A 13,942-nucleotide genomic window follows, 5' to 3' on the forward strand; every position below is an offset into this window, starting at 1 on the left:
CGGATTTGGTCATTGGCCTTATGATGTTTACCATATATATACATATATATATATATACATATATATATACACACATATATATATAGTGGACAGACGACATATAAATACATGAGCATATCCAAATAAAATTAGAGTTTTACACGCTCTTAAAAGTAAATGAACAGGCTGCAATGACAGAAATAAAGAAAGGGACCTACTCAGACTGGGCAGAGGAGTAAGGTCCGCCTGAATAAAGAACATTGAAGCAAGCTTAGACTAACGCAGCAAGAGAGCAAAGCCATATGTGCAGGGGAAGGAGGAAAACAGGAGTATGACATGGGAGGGGAAACAACAGGTGTGAATATTGTGAGGCTGAAATGGGCTTGGCATATAATAAGGAACAAAAATAGGATAAAACGTGTCTAGAACTTCATGCTCAAAGTTGAGACAGGAAATGGATGAAGTTGGAGCACAAGGAGGAGCCAAATCAGGAGGGATATTGCAAATCATGGTAAAGAACTTTGGTTGTTCCCCTGCCCCACCCCCACTCTCCCAGCCCCCTACCCTCCACCCTCCACATGCACAGGTCACTAAAAGGTGGAGGTAGGATATAAGGTGATATAATTTATGTTACAAAGCAATTATTCTAGGCTGTTGAGTGGTGAATGACAGAGATAGGCAATAGTTTAATGGGAATAAGAAGAAATAGAGTCATTTCCTGCACTTTCAGTCAAGCCACATTTTACAAAGGAATCTACTCTACATTATCCGTGGATCCAAAGACTTCTCACTTAACTGCTCATAGTTTTAATTTTCTCATCAACAATCAGGAATAAAAATACCTACCTTAAATAAAAGATTACCTTTCAAGTTATATAACATATCTAACACAGTTTGGCATGTGGTAGGTACTCAGAAAACATTAGGTCCCTTTTCACTTATTTCCTATGTAGCTAATAAAAACCTTTCCAAATTCATTAGCAGGTGCTCAATTTTGAAAAAACAAAATGCTAGAGCCAAACAACTTGGTCTAGACAGTCGAAACAGTGCCTAAGCAATTTAGACGCCATAGTCTGAATGGAAAAAACCTTGACTGAAGCAAAATATTTACTAAGCACTACATGCTTAGTCTAAACCAAAGACAACATGACCCATGTGTTCTAAAGAACAAACTGTTTTTAATAAATATCCAAATTATTTACTGCAAACTATACAATGTAGAAAAATGTAGGTAAAGAGGGCAAATAGATCCTAAAATGTCCTTCCTCCTAATTTGTTCAAATGATCTTTACTCCTCAGCTGCATAAATAACTGTGCTATTCTCTACCATCTGTTTTTAAATAGAAGCAGAGAAAATTGAAAAATTCAAGGAATCTAGCCTATTCAAATCATTTCTACATATCTTTAATTTCCCTTCTGATATTTTGGCATTGTGGCTATAGTATTTATTATAAGATACTTTAAATCATTTTTTAGATAGAAAGTAAATATTTATTTCACAAATAGAATATTAGAGTATATAAGCTATTTATAGTCATCATCTTCTGCTTCCTAGAGTTCTCAACAATCTTGGCAATCCTACTACAGATGAATGTCTCATCACAGGAATGATGAAATGAAATAACAGACAATACAGAAGGTCTTCTAGGGCTGTGCTATGCAATACATTAGCCATGAACCACACATATGCTATGGTGCGTATAAAATGTAGCTGGCTGGAACTAAGATGAGCAATATGGGTGAAATACCTGCCAGACTTCAAAAGTTCAATATGAAAAATAAATCAGTGATTTTTCATATTGATTACATGCTGAAATAATCATATTTAAGATATGATGGGTTATATAAATTACATTGTTAAAATTAACTTCACATTTTCTTTTTTGCCTTTCTCAATGTGGTTATAAGATAATTTTAAATTACATATGTAACTAACCTTTGTGTCTCATTTCTTTTGGACATCACTGCTCTATAATGAAGTACATTTTTAAGCTAACAGCTCTGTATATATTTGTTACATAAGTCAAGATATAAACAAATGAAAAGATGAATAATTAAACAGATAAAGCTCTTGATATGGTATCTCTGGTTAATTTCACAATATGGCTTAATAATTGAGGGAAATGCTAAGTTTAAGTAAATATTATAGTATTACATTTTATCTGATAAATAAACATGAATTAAATGCTAATGGGTTACATACTGTGATAGGTCATGGAACCCTAATATATTTAAAATAAGGTCTAAGTTCTTATGTGGTTCATAGTTTATGGAAGGATATAAATAAGAAAATAAGTAAATACAATAAAACATTTTTGGTGCTATGAGAAAGGAATCTAATAGTTCTCTAAAAGAATTTGGTGGCGCGTGGGGAAGAACACTTTTCTTATTTCAGAGACTGGAGATTGCTACTGGTATTTAGTGTTTGGAGACCAGGATAAGCAAATGCCCTTCAATGTGTGAGAGCATCCTGAACTACAAAGAACTATCCAGTTCAAAATATTCATAGTGCCCTTACTGAGAAATAGCCAGTGTTATCTCACACTGTGGACACGATCCCAAGTGCAAAACACAACACAGACATGGTAAGTAATTTCTGAGGCTGGTTCCTGGACACTCAGAGACTCCATTTTAACAGTGTAATCTACATAAGATTACACAAAAATCTTCTCTGTTCATTGGTATATAAATATATATATGTACACACACATACACAAATAAACATAACATATACACTTATAGATATGGTGTGTGTCTATAATAACATATTTTGCCATTCTCAATCTAAGAAAAAAATAAGTTACTTGAAGCAATTAATGGCTATAAAACAGAATTTCCATATATGAGCAAATAACTTCTTTTAAAAAATTTTTACCATTTACAAATATTTTTGTTACTGAAACAGGAACACCAACCTTGCCATTCGTATCAACTGAAAAATAAGCAGAGAGAGAGAAACCTTCTTTCATTTGTCAATGGAGAGATCACTCTTTATTCCTTCTAACCGTTAGAAAGGATACTGCCAATCTAGAATGATTATAAGCAAAAGATAGTCACCATTCAATACAAAATCCTAGAATCTTTAAAGGAAAAATTAGTCAAGCTACCATAATTAGAAATTAAAACATTCATTATCTGAAAATAACATAAGTATATATGAACTCCATTTAAAAAAGTCGTAGCTCAATGTCAGGCATGCTCATCTCTCCCACCCAAAGGAAAGAAAGATCCTTTGAAGAACTTACATTCTAGAATCTTATTCAGTCTTGAAGCAACAGGAACATTTTAATCCATGCTTAAATCTAGGGTAGCAAAGCTATTTGCCTCAAAAATAAGGGTGTAGTACTCTTTTCAAAATGCCTTACTACATAACTTAATTATCTCTATAAGAAGCGTAAAACTTTGAACCATAAATTATGGAGGGAAATCTAGCATAATGGTGGAATAGTGTCCAAAAACTGATACCCTTTTTGCATTAAAATATTCAGGGCTAATTGTGATTTTAGCACTTGTTTTTATCCTTGCTTTGTTCATTGGCCAAACTTAAACACTTCTCATCTCCTTCAATGAAAAGTGGTGCTATTATGTTCCTGGAAGCATGAGCACGGTTCCTCAAAGCCTAATTTTAAGGTCTTAATTGGCTGAGGCAATGGGAGACCATACAAAGCCCACTTCAGAGAGAAGGGCAAGATTGCCAGGTCACTTGAGAACAGATGAAGAGCTAACTAGAAGCTATTGCTGAAATCTTACAGTGTTCTGGGAAGTTTTACCAAATAGTATCTTACATAGAGTAGAACGTAAACATCCATCATAACACAGAACCCAGAAAAGTTGAAGATGGCTTATAGAAAACAAAACAATTAAAACAGAGTTTCACTTAATAAGAGGACAACAGCGTACTGTGATTGGTTCTGTCGTGTGTTGTGGATATCAAATAATTGGCTGTATCTTCTCATAACCTCTAAGTCTAAAGAACTATGTGCTTATAATTCAAGAGAGTACTACTTAGTAATACTTTTGCTCACTTGGTACTACTGGACCTATAGTCTACTTTTACCCAACATTTGTTGTGTGTTACATGATAAAAGACATGATATGGAATAAAATTATCTTGTCTCTCAAAGAGTACATTATCATTTAAAAAATAATTATCAACATACATATATTATAGAAACCCCCAATTTAGAATAATTTTAAGCCAATGAGTTCATTTAGCATCAACTCTAACCACTGATAAATTATCAAAATAAACCCAGAGAAGATTATTTTTTTGTGAAATTCAAGATTATGAAAAAAGAAAAGTTAAAAGTCCAGAATTAACCTATACAAGTCTTTAAAATGATTTTATTTTCACATTAACAATAAAGAAGCATAATAAAAAAAGATACCAAATGATATACACTTTTAGGTTTGAGTACAGTGAGAACTAACTACTCATCTCCATATATCATCAGACACTCCTGAAATCTCAATAAAATGCTCGTAAATTTGTTCCAATACTTTACTGTTAGAAAAAGATCGAATGAGAGGCTTATTTTTTAATCCCCATGCAATTAATACTTTCTCATTATTTACTATAGACTACATACCCTAGTTGTTTGCTCCATTGTTCATTCACTCATTACTTGACTCAACAAATATTTACCATATGTTGCTATGAAGAACAAGAAAAACCAAGTTGCCTATTGTCATTAAGTTCTATCTCCAACTGTCTCTCTTAAGATACCAACGGTGTTTTGTTTATTTTGTTTTGTTTTGTTTTCTATCAATCACTGGAATTCAATTCTTAAGTTCAGGTATACTCTACCTCATTCTAATTTTCCCAAGGCCTTTTACTGAAGAAAATTTGCTCCTTTATTTCTATTACCTCTTCCAGAACACAGGGTCCTTCTTATTCAAATTATCTCCAATAGAAATGACCCACAACTGATGAAAGCTGAATATACAAGCAGGAAATTTCTATAAATCCAAGAATTGTAATATGCTAAATTTTTAAAAAGATTTTATTTATTTATTTGGGGGGCAGGGTGCAGGGCAGAGGGAAAGGGAGAAGCAGGCTCCCACTGAGCAGGGAGTCCAACACAGGGCTCAATCCCAGGATTTTGGGATTATGACTTTAGCAGAAAGCAGATGCTTAATTGACTGAGCCACCTGGGTACCCCAATATGCTGGAATTTTGTATGAGAGAAACATGATCATGTTGATCAGAAGATATTGTAATTCACAATTAAAATATAAGAGGAAAACTTCCCTTTGGAAAAAATATGCATCACTTAAAAAAATGGAAATCTTAAATGTATTAATTCCAATTAACTCACATGGGATAATCAGACACTGGTATTTTTCAGCTACATTTACAGATCTTTAAAAATTACACATGAGGGAAATGAGATCTAAAAAACTGTTGTCCCCCAAATAACTCTTCCCCAATAATGCTCTAATCATTCACTTATTCTATTCCTTCACCAGGAATAAGAAAAGGGAAGAAGTAGTGTAAGGTACTATGCATAAAAATAAAAACCCTGTAAAATCCTTTTTATAGGCAATTGGCACATGTCTCTCCTCTTCCTTATCAATCTCCAAATCTCCCAAAACATAAGTGTTTCTTTCCTTACTGTAGCAAAGAAACCAATAGACCTATCCTATCTCTACTACCATAACAGCTATGGTATGTCTGATTTAACCAAGCAACAGGTGCTAATAATATCTGACTAGTACAGAAACTTCCTAGTTATAAAAATCACAAAGACAAACTTTTCTTTATGACTGTTACAGAAATCTACAGTTTATCTATAGTAATCTGCAGTTCATATTTCCTCAAGGCATTTATAGCATTTCACAATCAGAGAAGACAGAAAGAATCATCCCTTCAGTGACTTTAAGCAACAAATCTACGTGGAAACAACAACAACAACAACAACAACTTTAGAACCAACCAGAGCCACTCCATCAACAACTTTTCCATTCTGTAGAATATATACCCACAACAATATAACTCTTTTCATAGCTTTATATATAAATATTTGTGTAAATCCTTAACTGAATCAGAATTTTAAATTCTGTGAAATTTAAAATGTTTCATGTTATGTTTGCATCATATATGTTTGCATATATGTTTGCATCATATATGGAACATAATGGAACCATACACACTCTAAAGACACTAATAGGTAGTCACTGAAGCTGAAGTACTTTTTCTTATGGCTTGCCTAAGCAAGACAGGTACTTTCATTAGCATGAATTAAACTGAAGGACAAAAATATAAACTATATAGCCAAATGTGCATTAAATAGCAATGGATCTTATTTAATACTTCTACCCAGGTAATAATAAGAATAAATGGATATTTCAAAGAGGAGTGTAAAAAAAAATTTTTTTTAAAAAAGCAAGCATAGTTAGTGACTAAATCCCAATTCTTACAAAATGGACTTTGGATTTGAGATGCCAAAAGGTGAGTAAAATATTTGAGAACCAGAAATATAAAGGGAGGGAGGTCTTTCAAGGTGCTCCTGGAGGAAAACTGATCTGAAGAAAGACTGAAAAAATATTACAAATGAAAAGTAAACTAGAAATTTAGATGGAGCTAGAACTGTGGAAAAGTAATAAGATGCTTAGTCACCTGGACACGGTTACGGAGGCATGGAGATTGAAGGACAGCTACAATACCAATGTGCCAGAGTGCAGATTGGTTTACACGGAGTTGTACAGCTTAGGCCAAACAACATTTAAGTCTTGTCTCATGCTGACCTTACAGCAAGATCTACACAAAAATAAGGTTATCATGTGATGTGGGGTTGGTGAATTGTTAAGAACTTAAATAGAAGAGTATATAAGTTTAACATGCTATAATAAAGGCCAATTTCTAGTAAAGTAAAAAAATAATAAAATCAACCGATAAAAAAGCTCTGTGTACTGAAGCCTCATGAGGAAATACATATCTCCATGTCAGCTCACTGCAGATGTCTGAGCCAGCAACACAAAAGCAGAGAGGGCAAATCCTAAAGTAACTCTCTGCCAGAAAGTATGTTTTAAATGTTTGCTCCATAAATTAAAAAAGAAAAAGAGGAAAAAAGAATACAGATACACATCTTTTTTAAAGATTTATTTATTTATTTGTTTGTTTATTTATTTATGATATATATATATATAGAGAGAGAGAGAGAGAGAGAGGCAGAGACGCAGGAGGAGGGAGAAGCAGGCTACATGCCGGGAGCCTGATGCGGGACTCGATCCCGGGACTCCAGGGTGGAGCCCCGGGCCAAAGGCAGGCGCCAAACCGCTGAGCCACCCAGGGATCCCCAGATACACATGTCTTAAACTTTGCTTTAGAACTGAATTCAAACCCAAAGGGTAGAAAGACACTTCAAATTCTTATACTCTTATTCTTAAGGTATTTAAATCAAAAATTTTTATTCTTTCTTAATAGCTGATTAGATTATTTCTCTGCCTGGCCAAAAAAAAAAAAAAAAAAAAAAAAACATGATAACTCTTAGATTTAAGCAGAAAACTAGAATAAACGTATATGCAGATATGAATACTGTCAAGTGGTATGACTACAATAGGCCAGAGTTTTTACTTTGATTTCTAATTGGAATGTAATGAAATATTAACTAGTTATATTTTTCCTCTTATAACAGTTTATTTTTTCAGAACTTATACATGAAGAATGTTTGTTTGGAAATGAGGCATTTCATTGAAATTGCATTCACCTCTTTTCCCTTAACGAACCCCGTTATTATAAACATATTTAATAAATTATTCTAAGAATTTATGTGTTGGGGCACATGGGTGGCTCAGTTTGAGTGTCTTCCTTTGGCTTAGGGTATGATACCAGGGTTTTGGGATTGATTCATCCATTGGGCTTCCCGCAGGGAGCCTGGTTCTCCCTCTGCGAGTCTATCATGAATAAATAAATATGTATATCAAAGTCTTTCCAAATACTATCAGGGATATCGGAGATGGATTCTCTTATTACCAATTATCCTAGATTCAAAAGATTTAATGAACACAGCTAAGCTAATAGAGGACATCATTAGAATAGTTTGGGGGTAAATCTGAGTTGTTATCTAATACCTCATGTTTGTTCCTGTGTCCTGAAGCAGAAGTAAGAATAAATCAAGATAGATTTGGTTTTTTTTTCCTTTTTGGTTGGTAAAACAAACCTAATGTCTAGAGTGTATATATAGGAAGGGGGTATGATTTCTGATGATAATGCCATAATAAATGGGATAAAGAAGTAGGAGGCAAAATTTGCACTCCATTCATCCATCCATCCATCCATCCATCTGCACACCTACTCAAATGTCCAATAATTATGTTTATTTCTCTTTTAAATATAAAAACTGGTACAAGATGCAATGGAAAGACAAGAGTCTATAAATGAGATTAAAATTTAATATAAAAAAAATACATGTGGATACCCAGAATGAAAAGTCATAAATGGCAAATGTCATGTAATTACATCTAGAAGTTTTAATAGTAATGGGGTAGTAAAAAGAAAAAATTCTACTAGCAAGGGTAAATAACAGGGAAGAGTTTTCATACGAAGAGGGGAAAATGGTAGACTCCTGTAAGTTTGAACTTTACTTGCTCAGCAATGAGAAAGCCACTGAAGGTCTTTCTTTTTTTTTGAAGGTCTTTTCTTTTTTTCTTTCTTTCTTTTTCTTTCTTTCTTTCTCTCTTTCTTTTTCTCTCTCTCTGAGAGACAGAGAGGGACAGAGGCAGAGACATGGGCAGAGGGAGAAGCAGGCTCCAAGCAGGGAGCCCAACATGGGAATTGATCCCTGGTCTCCAGGATCATGCCCTGAGCTGAAGGCAGGTGCTAAACTGCTGAGCCACCCAGGCTGCCCTGAAAGTTTCTGAGCTAAGGATCTCCTGCTCAAAGCTGTGTTTAATGAAGATTCATTTGGCAGAACTGATTAGAACAGCAGTTACATGTGCATGCACATGTGTGTTTTCTCCAGTAAAACACTACTGAGTGGAGGTCAATTGTGGGGTGTGTTGCAAGTAATTTATTATAAAAACACAAAACCAAAGTTTGAGAACGATTTACCTTTTTTGTATTACTCTGAGCATATTCAAGGTTATTTCTAAAAGATGTCACCCTTACCAAATGTTTTATTAAATAGCAGAGAAATGGATGAAGGATGGCTTGGGCCCAGGGAATGGTGTGAACTTGAACACATCCACTGGAGTGTGTCTGCTTGGGAAAATCATCTGTCTCGGAAGTTCTGGCAGGCTCATAGGTGAAGACCAGTGAAGTAGACTAAAGGTTAAGAAGATCTTGCAAATAAGAAGCTTCTGCAATCCTTGAAGATGAAGTAATACAGAGCTAAATAAGATAGAGGTCAACTAAATGGAGGGAGGAATAGATTCACAGAAACAACCAAACAAAACTGTAAAGCCACTCATTGCAGAGTACAAGTAAATGGGAGAAAGTCATCTTTTTTTTAAATGATAAGTGTAAGAATAGGTTTTAAATGCTCTCAGGAAATCTTTCAAATTAATAAAATAAAACTTTCCTTGGAGTTTCAAATTAAAATTTCATACCTATAAGACAATACAGGCTTTATATACAGTATATTGGCAGCCTCCATTTAAAAATACCTCCATATTAAATTTCATGACATGCATATGTTTATTCTCCACAACCACATCTGGTATTTAAAGCATTCGGGATCCCAACTTATTCAACAATAAAGAATAACCAAACTTCAAACACTTAGTCAAGAATTCAAGGATAAATTGAACTTTTATTGTCCACTCTAAGGGCAGTGGTAATTTCATTAATTCTACTATCTGTAAGGCATTAGGTCAATCACAATCTTTGTGCTTGCACTTCAATCAGACTTAAGATCCCATCAGTGTCACTGTCTAAGGAAATCTTGTCCTCACCACCTACTCCATAAAGTCAGATCCCCCATATGGTATTACAGCACAGCCTGTATTCTTATATCTGAGGCCAACTTCTCCAATAGGCATACTAGGCAGTGTCTGGCCAATGAAAATATATTCGTTTTATTACAAAACTAGAAGAAAAAATGAAAATAATGAATAGATAATAATAAATCCAGTCTGAATTATATTAATCTTTGTATCACCATAGCCAAAAATTTCATTATTTCATGGAGGAAGGGGCCCAAAGGCAAAAGTGCCTGGGGACTATAAAAGTCATAATGTGTCTCTAGTTGTTTTGTAGAATTTCTACAAAGAAATGAATCCCCAATCGTTGTATTTTGAAATCTGAATAATAATACCTGCTTGGGGATTAATGAAATAATAAATTGCTTATAGCACTTAGAATCTGACACAGCAATAAATGTCAGCTCTTATTACTCTCTAAACAATAACTAGAGATGGTTACAATGCTTATAGAAATATGAATATAATATATTCCTATTGAATTCAGTTTCCAGAATAATTTTGTTTCTCATAGGAACTTCCATGCTCCCTTTAACTAAGATGATAGTTAGGACACTATTAGTAGATAGTGTTCTAGATAGTCACTATCTAGATAGTGACTAACACTAGATAGTACACTCAGAACTACAGTGATAAACTACAATAACTCCCTTCAGGTACCGGGGACACTCTTTTTCTGCTCCCTATTTTTGTCTTGTGATTTTATTTTTTAATTTCCTTCTATGTACGTGTTAAACTATAACTTTAAGCCAAAGTGGAAGAACAATAAAATGTAAAGGTAAGAAGGACTATAAATGAACAAAGGCCTTCCAGCAACCAAAGCCAAGAAGCACTATTTATATTTCAGGTTCATTCATGACTCAATATAATGTCTTTCAATTTCCTAGCTATATTTAAGTGGAAAGGACCAAATATGTATAGACAGGTATAAGGATACTATATTCATTTTGGAAGTACTACATTTGACACGTTTTAAGACCTGCCTCAGTGCATTTCAAAGTTAATTTTAGTAGATTGAAAGTAATATATGTATATTCCTAACTTTCTGACAAACATCCAAAGATGGACACATGTACCCAAAGAGGTTCAAGCAGACTTGAGAATCACTTGATATGCCATGAATTAAGTGTCAGAGAAACTACCACAAATCTCTAATTTCATGATTTTATTGGTGCATTCGTTTATCATGTATCCTATAACAAATTACCATAAATTTAGTGTCTTAAAACAATGCAAATTCATTATGTTACAATTCTGTAGGTTAGAAGTCTGATATGGGTTGCACTGGGGTAAAATCATGTCAGCAAAGGTGCATTCCTTTGTAGAGGCTCCAGGGAAGAATCCATTTCCTTGCCTTTTCCGCTTCTTAGAGGCCACCCATATTCCTTGGCTTATAGCCTTTCTCCATCATCTTCAAGGCCATCAGCAGTAAATTGAGTCTTTCTAACACTGAATCACTCTGACTTCCTTTTCTGCTTCTTTCACTTTCAAGAACTCTTATGATTACACTGGGCCCAAACAAATAATCTGGGATAATTTCCCCTTCTCAAAACCATTAATTTAACCACAACTGCAAAACCTCTTTTGTGGGGCACCTGGGTGACTCAGTCAGTTAAGCATCTGCCTTTGGCTCAGGTCATGATCCCAGAGTCCTGGGATAGAGCCCTGCGTCAGGCTCTCTGCTCAGTGGGAGTCTGCTTCTCCCTCTGCCCCTCATCTGGCTCATGCTCTCTCTCGCTCGCTCTCTCTCAAATTAATAATAATAATAATAATAAAAATCTTTAAAAAGTATCTTTTGCAATGGAATGTAAGATATTAATAGGTTCTGGGAATTAGGATGTAGGTATCTTTGAGAGAGGTGGGCTTTTACAATTCTGCCTGCCAGAATTGGTAACTATTATGTATGCAACAAAGTAGAAAAGATACAATACTTAAAAGATATAGTGCTTGGGGAAGCCTGGGTGGCTCAGCAGTTTAGCGGCTGCCTTCAGCCCAGGGTGTGGTCCTGGAGTCCCAGGATCGAGTCCCTCATCAGGCTTCCTGCATGGAGCCTGCTTCTCCCTCCGCCTGTGTCTTTGCCTCTTTCTCTCCCTCTCTCTCATGAATAAATGAATAAAATCTTAAAAAAAAAAAAAGATATAATGCTTAAAAGAACTCAAACACAGTAAGGATGTGCTTTGAATTTAATAAAGCTATTTACTGACCTAAGAACTCATTCAAGTCTATTTTAGCACATGTATCTCTATCTTATTCTTCTCCCTGAGTATCCTCATGATCCAAAGTCAAGTAGGCCAGCTTTGCTGTACTATGAAACAGCAGAAAATAATGTAGATAATCAGAGGATGAAACAAGAAAATCTAAGAATTCATTCATATCATATATTTAACATGTGTGGATTTTTCTAAAATATTGTCCAGAATGCACACACATATCCAATAATTTAGAAGGGGAAAAATGTAAATTTTAAATATGTGAACTCTTTATCCAGTCAATACTTAACTATTATCAATTTAAGCATATTACTGGAGATATTAAAAATGTATGTCTCTAAAATTAAGTTTAGCCAACAGTAGTATAAGCTTGAGGCTCCTTACATAAAAGTGTGAGTGGGCAGAGATACAGCCAACTAAAGAAAAATAAGCCATACACTATTGTCAATTTACTCACTAACAATGTAAATGTTGATTTCATATCCAATTGAAGTTGACACTTGCACAGATCCGTGGATCAGGAACTCTAGGCATATCATTAATTTATTTAATTCTGGTCCTAATGATGCCCAACAAATGGGGTTTAATTTCAATCCCCATTGACCTATCTGGATTTCAAATCATAACATAAAACATTTACATAAAAAAGATTATTTAAAAACCGAAATAAAAGATCATAAACATATATAAGCAAAAACACAAATGGAGATTAAAACAAATTCTACTTTGACTCAACTAGTGGACATAATTTTTTTTTTAGTGGACATAATTTAAAAAAAAGAACTATTTCTCAATTGGTTTTGAAAATAATTATGAAAAAGTTGAAAATAAAAGGGAGGAGACATAATTTCATATCAAACAAAAATAACAGTTTAATGAGTTTAAATAATTTCCTCAATCTATAAATCAAAATAGCAATTCATTATCTCTAATGATTAACATCACTAAACTTCTGAACTGGTGACAAAGTAAAATGAAGTTCTAAATAGATTTTTTTTTAATTAACCAAAATCCAAGTAAATAAATTATATTATACTTAGAGATCATCCCCTAAATTAATTCAGAATGTCTAATTATGCTTCATTATGCAATAGAAAAAAAAACTGGTTCTCCTTCCTATTAGACTAGATGACAATGACTCGTATTTATATAAATGTCATGACTGTCAAATACTCTTTCAAATAAACAACAACAACAACAAAAAAAAAAAAACGCTTGAAGTGATGTGGGAATAAGTAATAAGATGAATGCATGAGTGGTGGGAAAACTAAAACAATACGTAAAAAATGTCACACACAAAACACAAACCATGCAATTCTATGTCTAGCCTAGGAAAGATGCCTTCAGTTTGCAAGTTCCTCCCTTATTTCTGTACCACAAGTGACTTCTGAGAAATTATCCTCTGTTCAGCCATCCACCAACTGCAGAACTGGTACAGAGATTCAGATGAAGAGCAAGGAAAACCGGAGAAATCAGCTGAAAGGATTTTTCTTAGAATTCTAGAACAGTGAAACCAAAGGAAAAGTGCTTTAAAAGTTGAGACAAACTAGGTAAATGAGAACCTATGAGAAAACAGTGTTTTTCGAGTCAGTACCTTGAACAGCACAGCAATTTCAGAACACTGAAAAAAAACTTGGCTCATCTCTATTATATAGTAAAAATACTCATCTTCAGAGACATTCTATAAAGCCAGAATGATGAGAGTATAGTATACAAGCTTCATCACTAAGCTGGCTCTGTCTTAGTTATCCGTCACATGACAAGAGTTAACCTTTGAAGGCAGCTTGCAAAAAATATACTTGTGAGAAACACTCTACAATCAGGCTTAAAAT

General features: G+C 34.1%; 1 protein-coding gene across 22 annotated transcripts in view; it reads right to left on the minus strand.

The window, feature by feature from the left end:
- The window catches only part of CEP128 (centrosomal protein 128), a 400,883-nt gene that overhangs the window by 197,771 nt on the left and 189,170 nt on the right, over positions 1-13,942 (minus strand). Inside the window, exon 21 of one of the 22 annotated variants that reach the window (XR_003134760.3) lies at positions 2,895-3,006. The exons of 20 other annotated variants lie outside the window; for them this stretch is intronic. Coding sequence is in view for 1 of the 2 variants with exons in the window: in XM_025442580.3 (XP_025298365.3) it covers positions 13,602-13,609 (8 nt within the window). In the remaining variant the exon portion in view is untranslated. Of the gene's footprint in view, positions 1-2,894; positions 3,007-13,586; positions 13,610-13,942 lie in introns of those variants that run through there. One more of the 22 variants, XM_025442580.3, reaches the window with a different exon arrangement.

The sequence above is a fragment of the Canis lupus genome, chromosome 8 (genome assembly GCF_003254725.2).
Source record: "Canis lupus dingo isolate Sandy chromosome 8, ASM325472v2, whole genome shotgun sequence".
Lineage (NCBI taxonomy): Eukaryota > Metazoa > Chordata > Mammalia > Carnivora > Canidae > Canis > Canis lupus.